The 25228-nt window shown below is 39.1% G+C and overlaps 2 protein-coding genes across 3 annotated transcripts; one reads left to right on the forward strand and one right to left on the reverse strand.

Moving 5' to 3' along the window:
* Positions 1 to 216: 216 nt before the first annotated feature.
* LOC139742144 (SHC SH2 domain-binding protein 1 homolog B-like) lies at positions 217 to 14052 on the reverse strand. The gene is made up of 8 exons (XM_071652713.1): positions 13522 to 14052; positions 12394 to 12635; positions 11661 to 11735; positions 9437 to 9682; positions 8429 to 8552; positions 7659 to 7812; positions 6659 to 6918; positions 217 to 459 (listed from the first exon to the last, which is right to left on the reverse strand). Exons 1-8 carry the CDS (start codon positions 14050 to 14052, stop codon positions 217 to 219), a joined length of 1875 nt encoding a protein of 624 aa, XP_071508814.1.
* A 584-nt stretch (positions 14053 to 14636) lies between these two features.
* Positions 14637 to 17406, forward strand: LOC139742171 (uncharacterized Nudix hydrolase NudL-like). 2 transcript variants are annotated; one of them, XM_071652743.1, is made up of 2 exons: positions 14637 to 14771; positions 16648 to 17406. In XM_071652743.1, exons 1-2 carry the CDS (start codon positions 14697 to 14699, stop codon positions 17404 to 17406), a joined length of 834 nt encoding a protein of 277 aa, XP_071508844.1. In that variant the 5' UTR covers positions 14637 to 14696. The 2 variants fall into 2 exon arrangements, with proteins under 2 accessions (XP_071508844.1, XP_071508845.1); XM_071652744.1 differs by lacking the exon at positions 14637 to 14771 and adding an exon at positions 14810 to 14856.
* The last annotated feature ends 7822 nt before the right edge of the window (positions 17407 to 25228 follow it).

The raw sequence follows: 25228 nt of genomic DNA on the forward strand, positions 1-25228 counted from the left end.
TGTTCACTTCAATAACTTTGCATAACAGCGAGCAGTTGGATTTAATTTTTCATCAATTTTGCATTAATGGGCAATGCTATTCATGCAGTTTCGCATGAAATTCAACATTCAAGCAAAGGTGTCAGAAACTGCTGCTTTCAACCTAAGCAGATGATCTGAATATCACTGACTTGAGACACTGCGATGCACATCAAACACAAAGGTAACAATTTGTGTTCAGTTCTGACCTGTGTATGTTAATATTGCCTCTCCGAATTGGTTATTGCTGAAGTCGTTCTTGCCGATATCGGTGACGTCGATTCCTCGTAGGAGACCGATGACATCCACCGTCACTTGCTCGGACATCTCCTGCTGCTGCGAGAAAACGCAAGCCCTGACTGCAGAGCCCTGGTTGTCACACACCTTGGAGGTGACCAGTCCCACAGATGTCCTGTCATTTCCCTCGTCGCTCTCTTGGATCTATTAGTTCCATGATGACAATAATAATAGTGACAATGACAACAATGACTATAGTTCAGTACACATTGATAGTTGTTTTCAGCACATTTTACTAGTATTCCACTCCTTCAAGAAGTATTTGACTTATTATATCATATCATATCATATTATAATATATTATATTATATCATACCATATCATATCATATCATATCATATCATATCATATCATATCATATCATATCATATTATATCATATATCATATCATATTATATCATATCATATTATATCATATTATATTATATCATATCATATTATATCATATTATATTATATCATATTATATTATATTATATTACAAAAACATGCTCTATATATCCCAAGCATAATAGTGGGCAAGTCCAAGATAAGGTCCCCTCAGAAGGCAAAATTTCATCTTTGCTCAATATTGACATGTTTGGTATCATTTTGAAGCTTATGAGTTGAAGTTTTGATTTCCGTGAAGGAAAAAATGATATTATGTAAATTTATGCAAATTTCAAGGGCTTCATTTGCATAAATGTGAAACACAGCGTTACGTATGGGACATTTATAAAAAATCATATTAATTCAAAGGAAAGCAAATAATATTTGATTAATATGTGGACATAAGAAGTTCATCACATAGTTTACCTTGGTATGAAAATTTAGGGATTATGCAAATGATTATGCAAATTAGCTCGTGTCCTATCATGAGATGTCCCATACGTAACAAAATGAGGTCATTTTTTTAGGTTGTTTCTGAAATTGCTAAGGTTATTTTAATGCCCTTTTGGAAAGTTCTAATTTATTGTTTACAGAAATTAAATACCAGAGAAAAAAGAAAAAAAAGTAAAAGAAATATTTTTTATTAGGCATTGAAATAATGTTACGTATGGGACAAATGCGTTACGTATGGGACATCCTCATACATATTGCATGTGAATGTATGTAGCTAGCTGGGAAGGTCTCTCAGTACACAAATGGTCAATCATCCTGAAGAAAGCATCCCAACATTGTAGCTACTTTTTGAGTTATAGACACTTGAAACAATACATGAACTTGACTGAACAATTATCAGAAAGGGGGAGGGGAAAATGGCAAAATACACAATGAAAAATCAGCATTAAAGGGATGGTATAGTTTTTTGTAGAAATGGGGATTCAGTTTTCAACATTTAAAGAGATGATTGGAAACCAATTATATGAATTACTTAAGAGCATAAAATCCTAAGACTAGAGGAATACAAAGTTTATGTGATGGAGATCCAATTTGAAATGGTTGTGATATATGTAGAAAGAAAAAAAAAAGTAAAAAGATTTTTTTTTTATTGCAAGTGATACACAAATTGTCCTTATTCAGTTTTCAGTAGTAGCCACAACAAAATTCATGGGTATACATACTGAGTTGTAACTCGAATCAATGACCTGACTGCTAGATAGACGACATATATCTACTCGATCACTGGGGTTCCACGCAGCAGGTATTGCTTATTTATTAAACTTCATACTTCTTGTTAATGTGTCAAGTTGTTTTTTATTGAAACTAAATGGCAAATTGCCCTTCATTAATGCAAGTAAACACTTTAAACTATTCAATTTTTCAGTAGTAACTATCCTGATAAAAATAGGGCATACATACTCGGGTTAGTCATAAAAAATATAGAATATGATTGAATGTGATTATGATGGTAAATATCTGGGGAATATTGTTCCCTTGTCAATCTGGATCAGTATTTGAGTAATTTCAACTGATTCCACCTCAATAATTATGCAAAAATTTGTTTAAATGGGTATTTTGCAAAATTATTTTGCAAAATACCCATAAACATGGTTCTCCACACACTAAACGAATGGGGGACAAAGGGCATGCATACCCAGGTTGGTCATAAAAATATAAAAATATGATTGAATATGATTATGATGGTGAATATTTGGGGAATATTGTTTCCTTGACAATCTGGATCAGTATTTGAGTAGTTTCAACTGATTTTACTTCAATAATTATGCAAAATACCCATAAACATGGTTCTTCACACACTAAATGAATGGGGGACAAACTGTCCCATACGTAACTGTCCCATACGTAACACGTCATGTCTGTCTTTAATTAGAACCTGTAATTAGAGCTTTTTGCCTAATGACATGAAACTTACCTGGGATAATCTTGAGTGTTGTGACTTTCATCACAGTGAGTTACAAGTTGTAGAATGATATACTTTCAGAGAGTTTTGAGGTTGAAAAAAATGTTCAAAAAAACAAAATTTTTCTGGTCCCATACGTAACGGCACATATTTTCTCTTCTAGAATATAATTGTCAGGGTTATTTTTCTCAATTTTTTACATGATTATACTTCTTCTAGATATCAATCAACATGATGAAGTTCAATATGATCAAAGGCCATTAACACTATTTTTCAGGTCATAAAAGTCTCTGAATGTCCCATACGTAACGTGCGCGTTATCTTGGACTTGCCCTAGTACGTAAATTTGGAATTGCAAGTAAGACTACTTAACAAGTGGCTGAATTTGTGACCATGAGCCACAGCAACAGAAGGACATAATTATATTAAAGGGATGGTACCATTGGTGGAGATGAGCATTGGGCTTTTAACATTTTACGAGATACCAAGAAAACACTTATGAAATAGTACAGATCACAAACCATTTTAAGAGGAATTCAAAGTTTATTTCATGAAAATCAGGTTTGGAATGACTGAAACATCCAAAAACAAAGTAAAAAAAAGTGATCGTAATAAAGTGTGGGTCCCACACTTATTAGAATCGCTCTGTTTTGGATATCTAGCCATTTCAAAACCGATTTTCATCAAATAAATGTTGAATTCCTCATGGAATTACATGCTCTTTCATATTTCATAAGAGGTTTCTCATTATCTCACCAAAAAAAAAATGTTAGAATCGTGAAAATAGGTCTCAACCAAAACTATATGATCCCTTTAAAGTGTCATCCATTTTCAGGAGAAAAGGCCAGCCATTTCACAGCTTGGAGACATTTTGGTTACTTGCTTGTTCGGTTCTGTTAATTTTGCAAATTTACGTATCAGAGGACTTGCAAAATTCATGGAAATGAAAACTTTAAAAATACATAGCATATACAGAGCTGTACAGAAATGATACCTCAACTGATATGGCTCCGACAATATTGCCATTGTTATTGTCATTTTCCTCCCCTTCACTTTTCTGGAGCAGACCACAGTGGTGAATGTGAGATTCTTGAATATGGACGGACGAGCCTGCTTTGCAGTGCACTCCACTCTCCTGCACAGTGAAAAGATAGGCAAAATTGGATCACCCGACAATAATTGGTTGTCACTCGAGAAGTTCTTTCGTGGGCATGTACATTGAAGAATCAAGGAGTAACAGTTGGGATGAGCCAAGTGAAAAAAAACAAACAGGACATTCGACGTGCACATATTTTATCATAGAATTATTCTCATGCCATTGTGTGCACACGGTTCTAATAGTCGGGGTGTGCTTTGCCACTCGAGTTATCATTATTATTATTATTATTTTTTTTTTTTATTATTATTATTATTATTACTCTTATTATCATTATCATCATCATTATTATCTTTATTATTATTATTATTATCATGATTATTATTATCATCATCATCATCATCATCATTATTATTATTATTATCATTTATGTTGTTCATTTTCCATCTGTGAAGATGGCTGGATAGCCCATATTCAGCTACAATAAGCTGGTCTTCCATGGGGTCCAGTTGGATGTGGGGTGGGACCACTTCACCGGGTTAGACACCCTGCTCTTTGCGATGAATGAATGAAGCGGGATCTTTTACGTGCATGAGCTGTGACTCTCTCATACACGGGACCTCCATTTTATGTCCTATCCGAGGGACAGAGTGTTTTGCCTCTTGCTAGAGGGGACGGTATGTTTACACACAACATTGCTCAGTCCAGACTCGGGTTCGAACCCGGGCCGCGTGATCGTGAGGCAGACGCGCTACCGACTGAGCCAACTCACCGCCCTTGACCAGGGGCCCGTTGCATAAAACTTACCATTGATTTTCAATGGTAACTACCATCAAAATTAGGCATCACAGCCAATCAGCATCAAGGATTATAAAATTTACCGCTCATTTGAAGACTTACCGCTAAAAAGGAGCGGTAAGTCTAGCGGTAAGGGTTTTATGCAACAGGGCCCAGGTAAAAAATATCATAGGATACATGATATCATCAACATTACAAACATGAAAACAAAAAAAAAACAGAATGAAAATGAAACTAGAGATTGTAATTTGTCATCACTGACAAATTAAGGTGATCCGATTTTTTTAAATCAATGATTCGAGTCCTGATAGTGCAAAGTCTCAGCTACAACATATTAAAATCTGAGAGAAATTCACCGAAGCATAAGTAAGATAGTGTTCGATAAAAAGAGTCATGTCAATTTTCACATCTAAAAAATTCCCTCCCATAGAGATAACACGTCATAGCGAAGATAGAAAAAGAAGTACATATGACCTTTGACCCCACTTTGCACAGACAAGATGGCATCTGAGCAAAAAGTGGTAATTTTATGAAATGATCCCTGTAACATGGTCTTTCCGTGTGCAAAATATGGGAAAGATAGGACATGTATTCACCAAGATACAGGATGAAACATCTATGACCTTTGACCCTAATTTACATACCCAAGATGGCGCCTAATCAAGTAGTTGTTATTTTATGAAATAATGTTCGTGACACGAACTAAACATGTGCAAAATATAGTGGTGATAGGGTATGTTTTTCTTGAGTTATTGCACATAAAGTTGCAAAAAGAAAGAAATATTTCAATACATCGAAGATAAACTTTAATTTCAAGTAAGTTTTTTGACGTGATCCCGACATCGTATGAAAAAACAAAGGGCACACTTACGATAGCGCAAAGTCTCAGCTACAACATATCAAAATCTTGGAGAAATTCACCGAAGCATAAGTGAGCTAGTGCTCGATAAAGATAGTAATGTCAATTTTCATTTCCATAAAAACTGCACTCCCATAGAGATCACACGTAAACTGGTCAAATTTGACAAGGTTACTTTCAATCCATTTTTACGAGGTAATGCCGTCATCCAATCAAAATTATGTTTTACAATTATGAAAGAACATTTCATAAGCTAAAACATATTGAAATTTGGGTGAAAACTGGCAAAGGATAAGTGAGATACGCTCGAGTAAACTTGAAATTAGATGACGTCATTTTGAAAATTTACTTTTTTTACTTTATTAAGAAATTTGATATCTTTTAATCATTTTGTCAGCATAGCCAACCCATGAAATGACATGTACAACTCATTAGCTTTCAGAATATGTCAAGAAAATGGGGGGTCACCGTCCATCCTAACGAGTAAAATCCGATTAAAAATTGGCGGTTTTTTGGCATAGTTGCACTGTGTATCCCCATTGACGCACGCGCGGAATTTTGAATTTGACGGGCCCGTATGACGTCATATTGAGTCGGATCGACTTGAAACTTGGTAGAAATAATCCTTGACATTTTGGACATCCGATCCGTGTGAAAAAACTGAAAATTTCTATTGCATATGAGCTGTGTGTGCGAATATGTGCGCGCGCGTACGCGTCCGTCCAATTTTTTCAATTTTTCAAAAAATGCTCCAAATGGTCTGAAACGTGTGCAAAAAAATTTTGAGCTCGATTTGAGCATACAAATATTTCAATGCGCGCGTACACGCGCGTTTTAAGATAAATATGAATTTTGAGAATATGAGTAGAATCCACTTAACTTAGAATATATGTGACGTAACTTTCATTGAAGAATTCCATTCTAATAATGAGATATGCATAAAAATGTGTTTTCATATAATGACGTCATAGTGACGTCACGGTCGACTGATCACTTTGATTTTACTTGATCTGTCGTCTTTGGGTCATGATACATATACGGTATAAGTTTGACATTGAAAGGCAATGCACTTTCTGAGCTAACCTCTGCACAAATTTTGTCCAGAAACAAACAAAGAAAGATTCCGTACAGATACAGAAGGTGATCCGAGAGGATACTCGGATCACCTAATAAATAGAGACAACATGAGGGTCAGGGCACACAAAAGTAAAGACAGTTACTATTGCTTACTATTCTTAGGCAATTGCACACATGCGAATTTACTGTATTTACAATTATGCAGCGCGCAAAGTAGGAATCCCACTCACATGCATCTCCTTGATCTCACACCCCCTCATCTGGAGCACGCCTCCTCGGAAGATGGTTATACCCCTCCCTCCGCTCTTCAGAGTGCAGTTTTCCATGGCAACCTTGCTGCCAGCACCAATGGCCACCAGCCCCTCCCATGTCTCCCTGTTTTCGTCCTCCAGCGTGAGGTTGGCGATGGTGGCGCTGTTTGCGCTGCAGTCCACAAAGATGTCAGTCAGCTCTTCACAGACAATGGTGACTTCTTCTCTCCTACCAACACCTACAGAGCAACAACAACAACAAAATAGTCAATCATGTGTCTTTAGATGTACCAGTCCTATTCAATAACATGCAAAAAAAAAAAAAATGAGGCTTAAGGTTGTAGTTTGTGCTAAAAGACTTTGCTTGAGTCTCATATTTTGAGATCAAACTTACCTGGCTTGTCTTGAGGAGTAGAACTGTTTCTTATCTTTCCTTACACGTAACTTGAAGGTGGTACTATGAACCATGAGTAGGGGGAGGTGACTATATAGAAGTGTGCTAGGTGCATGTTAACATGACCTAATGAAAGGCTTAATGGCTACACATCCTAGCATTGCTTTCATGAATATTCAACTCTGATATTAAATTGCCTTTATTGAGTGACTCTAATTTCATAACAAGGCCACTAGTGCACAACTTTTGAAACAATAAAGAAAACTAAATCAAATTCACGAAAACTTTCAGATTCTATGCTACTTATCCCATGAAGTTTGAACAGAAGTTGCACCAAAATTTTCTGAACACATTTTTCCTAAAAACCATCAAAAAGCAAAACTTTTGATGAAATTCCTAGTAAATATGAGAACAAAGGCACCATGCTCATGGGAATACTGCTACAGCATACTTAAATTACAAAATGCTTCAAGATCAATTACTTGCAGATGTTAAGTGTTCAATTACTTTTCAGTGCCATTACAAAGCATACAGTTAATACTCATTGAATCTGTAGATGATCTAGTATGAGGAAATACCACTGACCTTTGATGGAGACGGACTGGGTGAGGTTGTAGAAACCTTTGCCTGAGTAGCGACCAGGAAAGATGAGAATAGTGTCCCCGTCATAGCTGTCTGCCAGGGCATCACCAGGCACCTTGCAGTGCTCAATGATTACGTCTGAAGGGAGCTTCAGGTCCTGGTCGCAGCAAAAAGGAAGAAAAGGGGTGCACATGGTGTATCAATGGTACAACTTCTCTCTATGAGTTATGACATTGACTTGTTCCTTGCATACTAGCAAGAGTCTAAGAAAATGTTGGGAGTACACTTTGGCTGTTTCTACAGTTAATCAGGGCCTATGTCTTGATCACTCCCTAAACCCTGCAGTCAGTCCCACAACAATGCTGATGACTGAAGCACATTGGACATGAATCTAAGCAGCAACAGTCTTGAACACCAACTAAATGGCAACTAAACTTTAATACTGTAAGGCAAAAAATTTTTTTGGCATGAAATTTTCACAAATTGAAGCTGACGGCCTTTCTCACCGTATGAAATTTTCACAAATTGCCACTGGCATTCCATGCATTTAGCGCAGACAAGAACTTTTGCATGCATTCTAACTTTGCAAATTTTGGCTCTCGCGAAACTTAAGTGCATGCGAACATTTCTGGTTTTACCGTATAGACATGCATAATCACAGGGATGAAATGCTAAATGTTGACCGAGATATCTAAACTACTTTGGAAATGAAGGCTTAGACAACATGATGATTTCTATGTAAAAGCTAAAGACACAGGAGCTACGAAACTGACCTGTATCATACCAACAGTCAGCTTTTCGGCAACCAAATAGGTGCGAGCAGAATCATCTGATCTGGCATGCCTTGTTTCACAATTTCCCTTGGACCGAGGACCATTTGGGATATTCATGAGGGACCTTTTCATCAGGAAACACAGGCATATAAACTTCATTATTTTCAAAGCTATTATTTTTCTTTTGAAAAAAAAAAGTGTTTTGTATTGTTTGAAAGTTTGCTTTTACTAAGTTTTGTTACGAGTTTTATGAAATTACAGGAGAAAAAAACCTATATTTTACATTGCAACTCTTACCACAGGACAGCAAACTGCATAAAGAGCCACACTCTGTGTTATGTCAATATCAAAGTTTACAGTACCTGATGATTAAATGGTGATCACATTTCTACTTGCTATGAAGACACTTCTAAGCTAGTCTTCAAGACATTCATTGGAAGCAAATACAGCAATGAAGACCTTTGAACAGGCAGACTCGAATCTTATGGTATTGATCATGAAAAATCACAAGAACAATCACAAGAACATGCACGAACCTGATGAAACACAGAAAAATGAAAGTAAATGATTCTTCACAAACATCTTAGAAAAAAATCTAAATGACTTTGGACAATTTTCATCACCAAAAAACTTACATCTGATAATGACTATTCATACTTCCCACAACACGAACAAAAATCTCTTGATACGATGAAGCCCCTGGGACCAAACAAAGGAATAATGCCAAATCTATAGGTGGACTCCCATGAACGCAAGTCCTCAGGACCAGCAGTTTTCTTTCATTATATCAAAATTTTCTTATAGAAGAGCAATTAAGTATGTAAAGATAGAGATTACAATTTCAGGACGTGAATTCTTATTTTGTTATAATGAGAGTTTCGTTATAACTATGTTCATTATAGCGAGAGTGCATTGCATTTTTTTTTTCATTCTATGTTTCCTTGTTTGAATGTGTGCTCCCTTGGGGCGGGGTTGGAGGCTTGAAATATCTTCAAAATGTTCTCTCACCTCAAGAATGGGTTTTCTAGCTTCTCCAGCTGGAGCTTGAGCACCTCGATCTCCTCATGGAGTCCCATGATGTCCGCGGCGATGCGGCTCTCGTTCATGTCCACCTCAACGTCGCTGGTGTTGCTGTCTTCCAGTTGGCCCTGCAGCCCTCGCATGACAGCGTGCTTGGCGCGGTAGTCGGCAAGGATCTCCTCGTGCTTCCTGACGAGGTGGGCTGGAATCTTCTTCTCCTGGACATCGTATATGCTGGAGAAACAGGAGTGAAGTCTCTACTCAGTGAGGGGAGGTGTGTGTGTATTTGTGCGTGTGTTCTAATTACCCACGCCGATGAAAATCGGCAGGGGGTTATGTAAAGGGTTCCGTATGTTTGTTTGTTTGTTTGTTTGTTTGTTTTTTTGTTTGTTTGTTTGTTTGTTTGTATGTTTGTTTGTTTGTTTGTTTGTTTGTTTGTTTGTTTGTTTGTTTGTGTACAAGATAACAAGAGAACGGGTAAACGGATTTGCACGAAATGTTCAGGGAATGTTTGGATAATGACAGGAAAGAATCGATTAGATTTTGGTGATAATCGGTTGACCCTTGCAAATTCTGTGTGACCTTGAAGTTTTGACCCCATGGTATAGTGACCATTCCGAAAATTTCCCGTTTCTCACTTTGCGATTTTCCGCTACCATACGAACACATAAACTCCCCAACGATCCGACTTCGCTGCTCAAATGTTCGTAAGAATTCCGAAATTTACGTTTAGGCCTATTTGAGGGACTATGTCCTTCTAGATTTATGAAAGTTCGTTCTCCGTCATCACAAACTGGCCCGTATTTTGATGATTTTTCAAATTAACATTGATTGTTTTTTTCGTTGGAGGAGCATTTTGCTCGGTCGCAGTCACACTGCACGATATGCGTGCTCAATGTCAATGCGTGTGCAAGGCCGCTGAAAATGCATCGCGCTCTACACTGTTGGTGCAAAATTGCACCGGGGACGTTGCGGCGCTCGTTGGTGGCCGAATACTGGTGCAGTAGACATTTGCATTCAACCCTTGCATTGAATAATTCCCGTAGACACTAATCATAGGGGTAATTGCCTAGGGGGTACGTAAATTTTGTTTTTCTTTTTTGCTTTTGTGGATACCATCAAAGATCGTACACTCATACAACCTTTGATATCATCACACTCTCGGCTTGCTATAATCAAAATATCCCGCAAGAAAACGGCGTATTTCTCGATTTTTAGCGCTTTTTCCGCGACCCGTCGCGTAGACAATACTCTTAAAACTGGACTTAATTCGCGCGCGCTTGGAAAAGTTCCGATTCTGCACTTTTGACGGTGGAATTTGGGATTTTCGATGGATTTTTGGAGGAGACTTAAGGACTTTCCTGTACGTGAATGAGTGTTAATACCGTATGTGTAATGATGTGATTTGCGTGTGATGTGACTGTAGAACCAAAGATCGTACACTTCAGTGTACGATCTTTGGTAGAACTCACTGGCTGGTGATAAAGCACACTGGCAATTAAGTGGCCGAATTCTGGTAGATGACCGAATGCACATTATGTTTACCCCGACTTTGTACTTAGGCGTGGGTCTGCCGCCTTTGACGGCCCCTCTCTAGTTGGTGATATTTTAGGCATAAAGATGCACTGTATCAACTGAAAGAGTGACTAGCAGTGAAGTAAAATGAAATGAAATGAAATTCAGCAAAACATAAAAAGAGTCCCTTCTCTTGATGTTCATCACAACACTAGTTGCCTACACCTTTTTTCTTTATAATATAAGTAAAGACATGCTTAATCTTGTTAAATCACTTTTTTTTTGGGGGGGGGGGGCAGGTATTAGATATACTGGTATCCATATTCTAAATATGCCGTTTCCATGATATGATTTTATAAGAGTACAAAGTCACCTTGCATCAAAGCACAAAATGTTGTTGTTTGGTGTGAACATATCATAATTGACTGTGCACTTTTCATATTACTGACTGAAATCTGACAGAATAATTAAAAATATTGAAAGTGAAATGTGTGCATGCTCTTGCATCAACCAACAGAGCACTGTTGATTGGAAAAGACTTGACCAACAGCCAATTTGTTACATGTGTGACTGTTGCCATGATACATAGGCCCTATATAATATAGTTGTAGTTATTTTAAGAAACAGGGCAAACAATATTTGGGTGCATATCAATATGCTTCCATGTAAAAATGCAGCTACATAACTTTCTACTTACAATCTTAGCCTTTGCTTGATGAAGTCTGTGCCTTCATCATCATCCATTGGTCTCCAGATGTTTTGGTAGAAGAACCTTTAAAGTGATGAAAGTAACATTTAAATATTTGCACTAATGCTAAACAGCCACCAATCAAAACTCAAGTACTGTGCTATGCAAGACTCAAAATATTTTGATTAGATCCAGCTCACAGCTGCACACACACAAGAGAGAGAGAGAGAGAGAGAGGAAAAGATCTCGAAATATGATGGAGCAAGTGACAATATGCAGAGTATTTATTTATCAAAGAACTTGAGAAAGAGAGTATGGTTTTGTTAAAAAATTCAGTAGTTGAATGACTTCTTCAAATATGAATGACTTTTTTTTCAGCTGATATGTTGAAATTGCAGTGAAAAATGGCAGTTTCAATGCAAAGTTTTAGGCATACAGTAATCAACACTGTACAAAGTAAGCAAACCACAGAAAAATATAATCAAACGAGATTTTTCTGTTTTTTTCTGACAGCTTCTACTTGATAAAATGAGTGACCCACTTTGATAACCTGAACAGCTTTATCAAAATATTCAACAACTGACCTGTTCCATGCTATTAACCTATTTCCTAGAGTACATGACAGCCCTTTCAGGTGATAATGCATTTCGACTAATCAAAAACCACAAAATTAGGCTATATGAAAGGAGCATAGTATCAGGTAATAAATAACAATCATGAATATCTACAAACAGTCCTATACCGATAGTGTTCAACAGCAAGTGCAGTGTCGTCCAGCATCCCTGACTCGTCAAAGATTGGGTACAGGTCCGCGAGTGGGACGACATTGTCTAGTTCATCCTTCAGAAGCTTTGCAATCTGGTCCCTTTGTTCCTGCAGGACCTTGTCAGGGCACATCCGACCTCCCATGATGCAGTAGAATGGCTCTGCAAGATGAACTCCCGCTTTGACGTTCGGGGGCAGTGTAATGAGTGCTTCATCAACCTGTAGTACGATGTAAAATAAACATGGCATACATATTGAAGTCTAGCCTTATTTTGTGCAAATCAGTGGGGGGGGGGGGGGGGGCATTCATAAGGAACTCTTTCCCACTCAAACCCAAATCAACTTGTACTATCGAAGGTAAAGCCATAGAAAGCAAACCTACCTGTTCAAGTATATTCACTTCTGGCTTAGTTGGTCTTGATGAAGATATCATAAGACAATCATATAAAACAGAAGTTTGTCAATCATAACATCAAGAAAGCAAAGCATAATTTCACATAGGGCTTACAATGTAAGCTCAATTTTCATACATATCCACAATTCATATGAATTAAATCTCTCATGATGCATTGTCTAAATGCATCAATCAATGCAAATATTCAACTTGTACTTGGATACTCCCACTCCTAGTCCTACATTTGAAACCACTTACACGAACAATTAAAGAGCATACAATTCTACGAGGAATTAAAAGTCTATCTATTTGATGAAAATAGGTTTTGAAATGGCGAAGATATCCAGAAACAAATTTAATACAAAGTTGTCGGAGTTCAGATCGAGTTAGATCTAATAAGGAGGGTCCTACCTTTTAACATTTAGGTAAAGGATGCTATCTACAGGACCTCTTTTATATTATATATATATAGATCTATCACTGCCATTTCAAAGCGATTTTCATCAAATAAACTTCTGTACTAGCTCCACTTAAAATGATATGCTTTTATCATTGTCTTGAGTCTCTAATTATATAATCCTATCGCAAAAAGTCATACTCATAACCCGAATCCCCCATCTCAACCAAAACTGTATTAAAGTCTGTAAACAGTTAGGACCTAGACCCCTGTTTCTATAGTAGGGCCTACCACCATCCATCCCTTTAACCTACCTCGACTAAGACGTCACAGTCCTCTACTAGTCCAGGTTTGCCTATTTTCCATAGAGCTTTCCACGTGTCGCATTGGATGTTGTCTTGCAGGTAGTTGAACATGTCCCTATGTACGTCAATGCTATCATGTGCTTCAAATAATTCTACGTAAGCCTCGAGGCGATCCGAAAATGTCAGGTCATCCGTTTGAAATATATTCAGCGTAGGGGTTTCTGAGTTTTCTTTTTCGCTACCACCGCAACGACTGGGCGAGTTGCTGGTGTATCGAGCTGCTGGGCCATCGTTAGTGCCGTTGCACCCCGGCCTCGTAGCACCCGGCGAGGCGAAAGGACCACCTGCGTTCGAATCTTCCCGCCGCCCGTTCATTATCAGTGTCTCAGGGCCAACCAAGTTGCCATCACAGCTGTCCTTGGAAATGAAGTCTGCTTGCGGTGTCTTTGATTCTTCCGACGGATCTTTTGACATCTTTTCGAACTTGACGTCTGCGATTACTTTCCTCTTTTTCGCTTCCGTGACGTCGACAAGATCCATCGCCAAATAACAGTGAAACATACACTAATTGTAGAAGCGATAGCGTTTAACTGTTAGATTATTTATGGGCAAATAAATGGAACACACGGTTCTTCGTGGGCCGGGTCGATAAATGGTTATTACGTAAAAACTAGTGACACCTCACACTCACACAGCACAGCTGTTGCAGTAGCGAGAAACGTCCGCAAAACACACACGCGCAGTACTATTGCAGCAGCCGAGCAGGATTGTCTTTCTACCCCTAACCTCGGTGGAGTCTACAGATTTGTACGTGGGGTGCGCTTATGTACCTTTCACCACTTGACATCATAACAGGTGCACAGTCGACAACATACCTTGATCGCCAATGGAAAGCTGGAAAGCCCTTTTTCACAGCTAGCAAGCTTGCTACCACCTGGACACAGAGTTCTGTGCTTGCTACCCGCAAAATCGTACAGAGTGATATAGCGCCACCTCGTGTTTGGCAGCGTCATTCGTTCAGTTTTCGTGCAAACGAGCTCCCCATGCCCCCAGCGATGCAAGGCCTCCCCACCCGCCGCCCGGTACCCGGCCACGCACACCGGCGGCAGCAGCGAAGCCAACAGCCTGCTAACCTGCTAGCACTCAGCTCAGGGTATGTGCCTTGCTAGGGTGGCTCAAGTCAAATGAGCTCAAAGGTTGATGGACTGTGCATGGAGACTTTGACCAAGGGAATACCTCTAGCTGATACGCCTTCTGAGGTAATAACATTTGTAATAGGGACTGTTGGACTAGGACAGGAGATCTAAAAAGCTGAACTAGCTTTCAAGTTACCATGAGCAGGAGGTAGATTCAACTAACGTTAGGATATCAGGATAGGAACCTTTGTAACGTTAGGTGTGTAGTGTCATTACTGACAATGACAGTGACTGAGCCTGGTGAGGTAACAACATGAATAATGTACTGAGGTAAAACTAGATAATGTTTTGGACTTGAAAGTTGGACTCCAGATTACTTCTTTCTGTTTGTTTTTGGCTGGCATGCCATGTGTTCATATTTAATAATTAAATGCGAGATTCCTTCTCAGATTAACCTTGCTCTATTTGTTAGGTAGGACAGCGCGACAGAGATGAACAGCACTCGTCATCAATTCAAAGTTGTAAAAGCGTACATGTATGATAATCTTTGATAACTGTGACAGTGACAGGTTTAATGAGGCACCGCTAAGTTCATGTAACACTAGTATCAAGTATGACATGTAAATTAGTTGGGTGTCCAACATGTCGACACCCTAATGTTTTTTCTATCTAGTATCAATAGATGCCCTACTTAAATATCTCACAATTTGCATGAAATTTTACTCCCATGTAGCACGCATTGAAAATGCGATTTGCGGTACACGCTCCAAGAAAACTGCTTTGAATGCGTGGGTTGTTATTTTGACACACTCAGTTGTGGCGTATTTTGAAACCAGCACCCCTACCCTCTATTGACAATACGTATTAAATGCATGTAATGCTCTTCCTATGTTCATTTATAATCTTTGGTATCATTGTTCTGCTATTGATCTTGTTTATTATTGGGTTTTTCAATAATATTTGGACATGAAATCCCCAGTGAAGAATGCAGAACCACTGCACTTAATCGCATGCGTGAAAGTTCATTCTTTACATGCAATGCTGTGAATAGAGGGGTGTTGGCTTCAATGCACAGTGGCGATGTATTGGACACCTACTGTTCGTAGGTAGCATAGATACTGCACACAAACTGATACCTACACTGTACTTCTTACTTCCTACTCAAATATTGAAAGTCTTTATCACCGATGTTTGGAACAGACAAGGCACGACTAACAAGCAAGCAATCACTACGGTTGTCTAGAGTAAGTCTAACCGCACCAGCGACTCCAACACGTAGCAGTGCCCCGCGCCGGGGTTAGAGTAGGTCCTACCTAGTACAGCTCAAACAAGGCAAATAGGGTACCAGTAGCCTTGTTGATTGAAGTGATTGATGTATAATTATGGTAATCTTGGCATTTAAATTCCACCATATGAACTGGAAGTGCACTCATGTTTTCTTATTTTTCTATCACATTGGCATTTGATTCTTTCTCTGTGGTGGTGGGGATGGTAGAAAACTCCTTAAAACTAAACCAATCATAAATAACTTAAGGTGCTCTATGAGTATGGGGATGTCTGCACTGCATGCACTGAAGACACTTCATAATCATTGTGAGAACAGTTTGTAGTTTGAAAGGCTCCATCAGATAGGAAACTGTTGTAGTTTAAGAGATTCATAACCTTGTATCTTGTGAGCATCACATGTATAAAAGCTGATTATTTTTGGCCATCCAAGTACCCCCCCCCACCAATCATTGCCAGAATTAAAAATTCAAAGAGTAGTGCCATGTCTGTAAATTGGTACCTTCAAATGTAATGCCTTGATCACATGCCACACCTACAAATTTACTGCAGCCATTTTGCATGGACCAAGAAAGAGACCCAAGGGTTCAAAGACCTGAGCAGTATTGAAATCTAAAGGATACGTGACTATACAGACAGTCGTACCTGTCCACTGCGGAGAACCCTGGCATATTTAAAATAAATTTGCAAGATATTGTGTTTGGACTCTTTTCAGGTGACATCACAAATGGCAGAACATGAAGATAAGCTGATTACGCTGAGCAAGTCTGCCATTCGTTGCAGATTGCAGGAGGTGGATGTGACAGAGAGAATGAAGGAAGAGGATGTTGTCACGTTCGCCAGCCCAAGGAAGAAAGCCTCAGTGTTAGTCCCACTCATTTGCTGCGAGGATGGAGACTTGCTTGTCCTACTCACAGTGAGAGCGAAAAGCCTTCGCACCGACGCAGGAGACGTGGCGTTTCCTGGAGGAAAGCAAGATGACGAGGACGAGGATGAAATTGCGACTGCTCTCCGCGAGGCCTGGGAGGAGATCGGCCTCCACCAGGCAGATGTGGAAGTCGTGTCGCAACTTCCCGCCATGATCTCAAGAGCAGGGTATTTTGTCAGGGTCATTACTGGCTTCATTCCCGAAGACTTCACACCCAACGTCAATCCAAACGAGGTAGACGACGTCTTTCGTGTCCCTCTTATCGACTTCTTAACCAAAGACTGCCATGACTCCTACAAGACTAAGAGCAAAGGACGCTTTGCCAGACTACACTCCTTCTTTCACAGTATTGACGACAAGGAGTACTTCACATATGGACTAACAGCCTATATCTGCATCTTGGCGGCATGCGCGGTGTACCAGCGAGCGCCCGACTTCGAGATGGAGCCGGGCTTCGATCACACGAGGCCTCTCGAAGGATTGCTTGACCTCATTTACCCAAATAGGAGTGAAGAAGAAGCATCATCATCATCAAGCAAGCTTTAGAAATTCTGGATTAAGACTTCAAATCGATTTTGATTGCAGTAAGACCCCGTTTACAGTGCAAGGCGAGGCCGCGGCCGAGCCCACCTTCATTTCAGTATAAACGCGTAAAAGACCAAATGCGAGGCCAAAATTGGCCTCGCATTTGGCCTCGCTCTGGAGGTGGTCTCGACCGCGGCCGAGCCGGGCCTTTTCTCAGTGTAAACGCAAACTGGGCCAAATGCGTGGCCAATTTTAGTCTGGCTTCCAAACCCTCTCCCTGTGTCTTTCGCTATTCAGGATATTAACCCCCTCAACGTCGAAAACTAGTATAGTTTAAGGTGGTTTTGTCCTGCAAAGGATTTTTTTCTTCGGCAAAGGCCTTTGCACGAACGGCGACTTTGTCGCCACAGAATTCAGTTGGCAAAATATTGAAAGGTTTGAATCAAAAGCGCGGCCGAGCCCTGCAGTGTAAATGGACAAAATTGCGGGGCCCGGCCTCGCAATCGAGTCTGGGCTCGGCCCAGCCCCGCACTGTAAACGGGGTCTCTGTGTAGTATCACCTGTCAAAGTCATCCAGCAACCTTTTGTGAGAATTGGAAGGTTTTTCAAAATGTGGCCTTATGTAATTGTGGTGATTCATTTGAAAAAAGAAGAAAACAAAATGCATTCCAAATCAGAAATGCAGTATGCATGAACTTTGAAGTGGTTAATGTTATGTGCAAGAAATTGATTACCGGTATTATGGTACTGTGGGAGATGTATCAAACATATTCTTGCCATGAAATGTACTGTGTAGGCTGAGAGTTATGAGGAGGTAAACTGCCTACCAGCCATGTTTAAAAAAATAGAAACATTATTTTCTCTCTGAGAAAACAAAATCAAATCAAAATTACCAGGAGAATATTGCAAATTGTGGTGAACTTTTGTACTTGTCTATGTTATGGGTAGTTACATACTGGTGACAATTTTTGAAGATTGAAGATTTATATCTATATATTGCAGTGAAACAAATAAAACCTTGAAGTGACTTACTGCCCCTGATAGATTTTGAGAATTGAGAATAAGCTTCTGATTCATCAGCATCATGATTCTTGGTAACATTTGACAAGAAATGCTGTAGTTACCAGCATGAGAGATATTAGATGGTACAGAGCATTGTGAGCACCAGCATACCAGATGTCATTCAATATAAATATAAAATGCAAATGCCAATCAATAATGCATACTTTCATAACACTTTGGGGCATTCCAGATGATTTTCATAATTTCACATCCTGCCGTCCATATATCAACAGCTCCATGTATAGATTTGTGGAATTTGTTGTGGTCCTTGAGCAGAGAAATCAGTACTCTGAAAAACCCAAAACAAATTACACTGAACAAAGATGATGACGTAGGAGCCTCACATATTTCAGAAATGTAGCGGTGTAATTCCATTACAATACCACATGCTTAACGAGTTCACCTGTGGAGAATTTATGCATGCCCTCTTCTTTTGTTCTGCTTCCTTGAGCCCTAACTCGTGCATTCTTGTTGTGAGGCTGCCATGTCATCATCCTTGTTCATTGTGATTCATTATGAATTTTGAAAACACTCGGGACTATTCCTCATCCCAATCCCAAATTCTGAAACTCTGCACTCAGTGTAACCAATTTATAGTTGTTCATATGTGAGGATCTGAAAATCATCTGGAGGTCTCCTTTAACCCTCCCTCACTGTATAATGGCCAATGTGTAATAAACGATCTGCATAGATATTTAATAGCCATCTGATATACATATTTTGACAAGTATCAGTGTGACTTTAATGCAAGTGTGTGTACAGATGATCATACATTGCGTACATATTCTCAATTGTCCAAGAAGTACCTGCATGATTCATAGGATCACTTTGTGTGTGTGTGTGTGTGTGTGTGTGTGTGCGCACGTGCGCATGTGTGTGTGTGTGTTGTTGTTGTTGTGAGTGTATGTTTATCAAAAAAAAAAAAGTATGTGAAGGGGTTAGGCAGAACGGCAATAATGGAAGGCTTTAATGATATAAATGTTGCCAAATACATTGAATATACTCATCAAGCTAGGGTCTTTTTTCATAAAATACAGATTTTCAGTTTACACTTTATTACTGCAGGGAGTATCAAGTTTTGATAGTAAAAATACTGGTATCTTCAAAGTTGAAAAGCAGGCATGAAATCGTGTTCAACATGGTGAGAGTGAAACCATGTTTTTGTGTCGGACAACGTTCATGGCATTCTTTTGTGTGTGATTTGAGAGAAGCAAAGAGTCTGAGTCTATAGACAAAAACCATATGGTACTGTCTTTGTGATCTAAAAAAAAAAAAAAAAATATATATATATATATATATATATGTTTACAATGTACTCTCTACGGCAGTACAGTACAAGACTTGTTTGCAGTGATGACTGTTTGTGGGTGAAATGGTGAAAATTTTGTCTTGGGGGACTGAGCAATTTCAACTTTTTTTCTCTTATGAATCACAAAAATATGTAAAAGAAAACATGGCTTTTCCAGTCAAAACTATCAGGCAAAAATGATTTCATTCATTACATGCCATGCACTTAGCTGTAACTTGCCAGGCTGTATCTAATCAATGAGAATTAGCATCCTTGTACACCAAAACAATGAAACAAAACAAAACAAAACAAAACAAATACTCACAACAAAGCAAACAAACAAACACGCTTTTGAAATTCATGTTTGACTTAAAAGCGAGCTCTGTCATTCAGACATAATGCAGGTTACCGGTACTATCACGTCACATGAAGATCACAGTGATACAGTGAAGAATTATTAGCATCACACAATCATAATTCATGAGCAATTTAGCAAGAGAAAGCAAGCAATAAGCAGTTGTGCCACGTCATAATGAGCAGCAAGGGCTAAATGTGGCCGAGATTCATATTAATATCTTGCGCTGAACTGAAGTTTTGAAGCAAATCAGAACTGCAATTGAATTTTCTACATGTATTAATTTGCAGTTGTTTGCTGTAGCTGTTATGTCTTCCTCTAAAGGTACACTGTAGGTTGACTTTGACCTTTAAACTCTTCATTAAAGTGAAAACTAAGTTTCGGTAAGTGCTTGAGAACCCGTCTAGCGCCATTTCATTTTTGCTTGCAATATATCGAAAGAGTCCACTAAGAAACTTACCTGGCTGACGCGGTTTGCCGGAATGATGAGTCGGTTTGGAGTATTTTGAGAAAAATAATAATACGGTAGGAAAACCGACTTTTATTCCAGAAGGCTCCAGACTAACTCGGTCTCGGAAAAAATTCGACCCTACTTCAGACAATTCACACGCAGTAAGTGATCGCCACATTCTACTGGCCACTGCATGCATAATACCAATGAGGCCTAACTGAATGGACAGGAAAGTGCGTGCTAACGTAATCCTGTACAAAACAAAACAAAAATGACAGCGCGCGGTCCTCAGTTGCTGAGACGCGCGGTCTTTGGAGTTTTTGTTGTTGTTTATCAAGCGCCTTTGATTGTTTTAGAGGTGCTTGATAGGCGCACACTAATTTTGCATGCGCGCAAAAGATGTTTTTGACGCGCGCGTTGTAACAGCTCGGACCATTTTGCGAGTAGCCAGAACACGAAGCACTAGTTTATACATTTATGTACAGGCCGCTCCCATAGGACAACACTGTACAATGATCAGAGGGACAACCATTACTACTCATCCCGCCGTCAAAGCGAAGCCGAGTTATCCCCGAGTCCGAGTTTAGCCTGACCCCGTTCGGGTAAGTTCTGAGACTGAACGTTTTTGGTTAATATTTCCCATTTCGTCGTTACCCATCGAATATCTTGTTATTACAGCGTTATTCCGCACATTTCCTAGGCATACCTTTACATTTTGGAGCAAAATTTGACAACTTTTGCAGGTGTACCAGAACTTTGTTTGGGCTTTAAAGCCCAGTGCCACAGAGAGGCCAATGATTGTTACCAACTGATGCAACTGCATGACATTGCAGTTTTTGCAAACTAGCAAAGATTTTTTTCTCTTCATGTCAGTGTACCTTTTCATGTTCTCAGTCACAGTCTCAGTATTATACAGTGATTTTCCTTCACTCAAGCAAAAGACATTACAGTGTACAAATTGTACAATTGTACTTAGTTTTTTGCTGAAAATATTTTCATTTGAGGGCTTTCTGAATAGCAACAAGGTGATTTCTGTCAGTGGATCTATTTGCCAGTTTTATATGGAAGTTTATTGTATTCTTAGCGATCTTATGCATTTGATTGTTTATCTCGTCCCCTGGTATTGAATGTGATTCAGATAAAAACCAGCTCATATTTTGCTTCATGTCCAATTTTTTTTTTGTAAAACGTAGTCATTCTGCTTGCCTGATTTACTTTTAAAAAGTGCTCTATGTGCCCCTCCACACGCCATGATTCATAATCATTATATCAGTCTCAATCATGAGGATATTCTTTGGAGTGATCAGCAGTTGTTTGGTTTTTTTTTAAGTATTTTTTTCTGTTTCTTTGTTTGTTTGTTTGTTTGCCTGCTTGCTTTTATTTTTGTTTTGTTTTGTTTTTTACCTTCATATCTTCATGTCTTTCTTGAAACTGTGACAGTGCATGTGTCAGTGGCGATTAAGGAAATACTGCCCTCTCTTATTGAGAAAAGCACAGGACCAAGCAGGTCCCTCCCTGGACTGCCGTACAGTGTACAATGTGTGTATTTTTAACATCATGATCACGTTACCTGGAGGTCCTTGAGATTAAGTAATTAAAGTGGATACGACAATGATGGTAATGATATACAGTGTAATACAATGACAACATTAAAAATGTTCAGCTTCATAGAAACGTTTTGCAGAAAGTGAAGTAACTAGAATAATATCATCAACTCCCACTTCCCCCTCCCCTCCGGGAATGTTTTGGAAAGGATAGGGTGTCTCTTGTGGGGTCAATGGGCAGATTTTTCAAATTCATTTTTACATTATATTTAATAACCATAAGCATAGTGTGTCTGAATGAATGTGTGTGTGTGGGGGGGGGGGGATGGGTATTCTCCGCGACGACATACAGATAACCAATTATTTTTATTGGCCCTATAAGCGATGTACTGGCGGTGTATATTCCTTGAAGCCGATAACGTATCTGTCACGTGTTTGCTTTACCCATAAGCTTACAGAATACATGTACGCGTGACTGTGTACAGTTTGTCGTACTATATACCCTGACAAAATCATACCTTGGCAATAAGCCTCAATTGCTCCGGCCAGTCCCCCTGGCCCAGTCCCAAACATTCCAACGCATGACTGCAGCGTGAATTACAGTAATTGCGCAACAAGACTCTCGTGGGCGTTGACATGGCAATCTGTATTTTCAACATATTCTATACATGTTTAAAAAAGAAACAAATAAATAATGATTGCATTGAGGTGAATATCCCCTTTCTATTTACGCTGTTTTTTGCAAGTCATGCCATGTGATGTATAGTACGTTTCCATCCGATAGTTTTGAGTGATTGCATTCTCTTCTCTAACCCCCCCCCCCCATTTCATCTCTTTTTGTTACCAGAAACTTATCTGTTCTTATCTTATAAAAACATGAATGACTATAGAAAAATATACTCACAAGGACATCAATGTGTGCTATGAATATCTATACCAACACGATTAGTTATGACGGTTTGTGTTTATGTGTGTGTGTATCTTTGAAGTTCTTATTTCCATCCTCTGAGGGGGGAAACGGAGGACTATAAGGATTTCTTAAGATCTTTTTTTTTCTTCAGTAGTCGTTATCGTGGTTTCAGTCAAGTGATAACGGAAATCATATACAGTCAAACCTGTCTATAGCGGCCACCCAAGGGATACGTAAAAACTGGCCGTTATAGACAGGTGGCCGCTATAGACAGGTAATCCAACTTTGTGTGCATTGCCTACATGTACATGACCTGATTGTACCATCATTGTATACATCTATAAATGCTTACATGTACATGTATGTGTGTACGTATGCACACGTGTGTATCATACATAACACAATGCCGGTGTTTATGAAATTGTTGCACAGTACATGTAGCATGTGCACAGTCATGAAGAAAGCTTAACACTAGTGCATTATTGTGACTGAATGAGTGAAGAATGCAGCGGTGGCGATCACTGAACGTTGCCCAGGAATGACTGGCACTGCTAAAAAGCACAAAAACACGCTGAATTATCGGCTCGGCTACGGCTCCATCGGGTTTTTGGCCGCTATAGACAGGTTAAAATCTACCGCGGGAAACAAAATTTGTGGCCGCTGGCCGCGTTAGACAGGTGGCCGCTATACACAGGGTCTTTAACATGGCTTTTCTCTCGGGGGATTTTTCAGTGGCCGCTATAGACAGGTGGCCGCTATAGAGAGGTGGCCGCTAAGGCAGGTTTGACTGTACATAGCATAATACAATGTATACCTATGACGTAACTGGAAAACAGTTATGTTCCGTATTGATGAAATTTGAGAAAAAAAGAGGGCACTTTATCTAAAACATTTTAAAGCTTTCGTAGATCTTAGCAGTATTAATTTTAAAGAATACAATTCCAAAGTCGCTGCATTGTTCCCTGTACCCCAATCAGTTGCGTATCTAGGGGGGGGGGGGGGGGAAGGGGGGCACGTGCCCCGGGCGCCACTCCTTGGGGGCGCAAAAAAAAAAAACGAAGAAGAAGAAAAAAAAAAGAAAAAACGAAGAAAAAAAAAAGAAAAAAGAAAAGAAGAAGAAGAAACTCACCGGAAAGGGGGGGGGGGGGGAAGGAAGAATGATGGGGGGGGGGCAGAAAACCAAATCAAAAAAAGATAAAAACAAAACATAACGATGACTCGGACAAAATGACAATGTTTATTGTGTTCACACAAGAATTCTATGTAAGCTGAAATACAATTTTCGGCTCGCTCGCTGCGCTCGCTCTCTAAATTTTATATAGAAGAAGAAGGTAAGAACAACATTTGATGATGAAGCCGACAAAATGACAATGTCTATTGTGTTCACACATGTCATTTTATATTTAGCTGACAAAATGTTTCACTGAGCAGCGGCTGCAATTTCTTTCGTTCTGAAGCGATCGCCAATTGGATCAAAAGAAGGCGCCAACGGTTCCGAACATATACGGGGGGGGGGGGGGGGGCGCCAAAAAAATCAAACAAGATAAGAACAAAACGTAATGATGACGTGGAAATATACAAATTTCGGCTCACTCGCTCGTACTAATTTAGAGTATTTCTTCAAGCCCTCAGTTTGTTGGTAAAAATCTTTATCTATAAGGCCGTCACTATATCTTGATTAGAATTGTAAGATTTGATAAGCAAAAAATGACAAGAGTTCCATGTTTTGTAAGCTGAAATACAAACATTTTCGGCTCGCTCGCCAAAATTTATCAAAACAAAAAGGAGATAAGAACAAAACGTGATGATGACGCGGAAATATACAAATTTCGGCTCACTCGCTCGTACTAATTTAGAGTATTTCTTCAATTCCTTAGTTTGTTGGTAAAAATCGTTATCTATAAGGCCGTCACTATACATTGTATCTTGATTAGAATTGTAAGATTTGATAAGCAAAAAATGACAAGAGTTCCATGTTTTGTAAGCTGAAATACAAACATTTTCGGCTCGCTCGCTGCGCTCGCTCGCCAAAATTTATCAAAACAAAAAGGAGATAAGAACAAAACGTGATGATGACGCGGAAATATACAAATTTCGGCTCACTCGCTCGTACTAATTCAGAGTATTTTTTCAAGTCTTCAGTTTGTTGGTAAAAATCGTTATCTATAAGGCCGTCACTATACATTGTATCTTGATTAGAATTGTAAGATTTGATAAGCAAAAAATGACAAGA

The sequence above is a fragment of the Diadema antillarum genome, unplaced genomic scaffold, assembly GCF_040938485.1.
Source record: "Diadema antillarum isolate AM-2024a unplaced genomic scaffold, OU_Dant_1.0 seq00000981_RagTag, whole genome shotgun sequence".
Classification (NCBI taxonomy): Eukaryota; Metazoa; Echinodermata; class Echinoidea; order Diadematoida; family Diadematidae; genus Diadema; species Diadema antillarum.

What these genes read in the sequence shown, in the direction of transcription:
- LOC139742144 (XM_071652713.1), bottom strand. Translation starts at nt 14,052, where the DNA reads ATGGATCTTGTCGACGTCACGGAAGCGAAAAAGAGGAAAGTAATCGCA. An exon ending in TGACTGTTGGTATGATACAG is followed by an intron (nt 7,813 to 8,428) that starts GTCAGTTTCGTA and finishes TGCTGCGACCAG; the next exon opens with GACCTGAAGCTCCCTTCAGA. An exon ending in CCAGTCCGTCTCCATCAAAG is followed by an intron (nt 6,919 to 7,658) that starts GTCAGTGGTATT and finishes GTTGCTCTGTAG; the next exon opens with GTGTTGGTAGGAGAGAAGAA.
- LOC139742171 (XM_071652743.1), top strand. Translation starts at nt 14,697, where the DNA reads ATGAGCTCAAAGGTTGATGGACTGTGCATGGAGACTTTGACCAAGGGA. An exon ending in TAGCTGATACGCCTTCTGAG is followed by an intron (nt 14,772 to 16,647) that starts GTAATAACATTT and finishes GACTCTTTTCAG; the next exon opens with GTGACATCACAAATGGCAGA.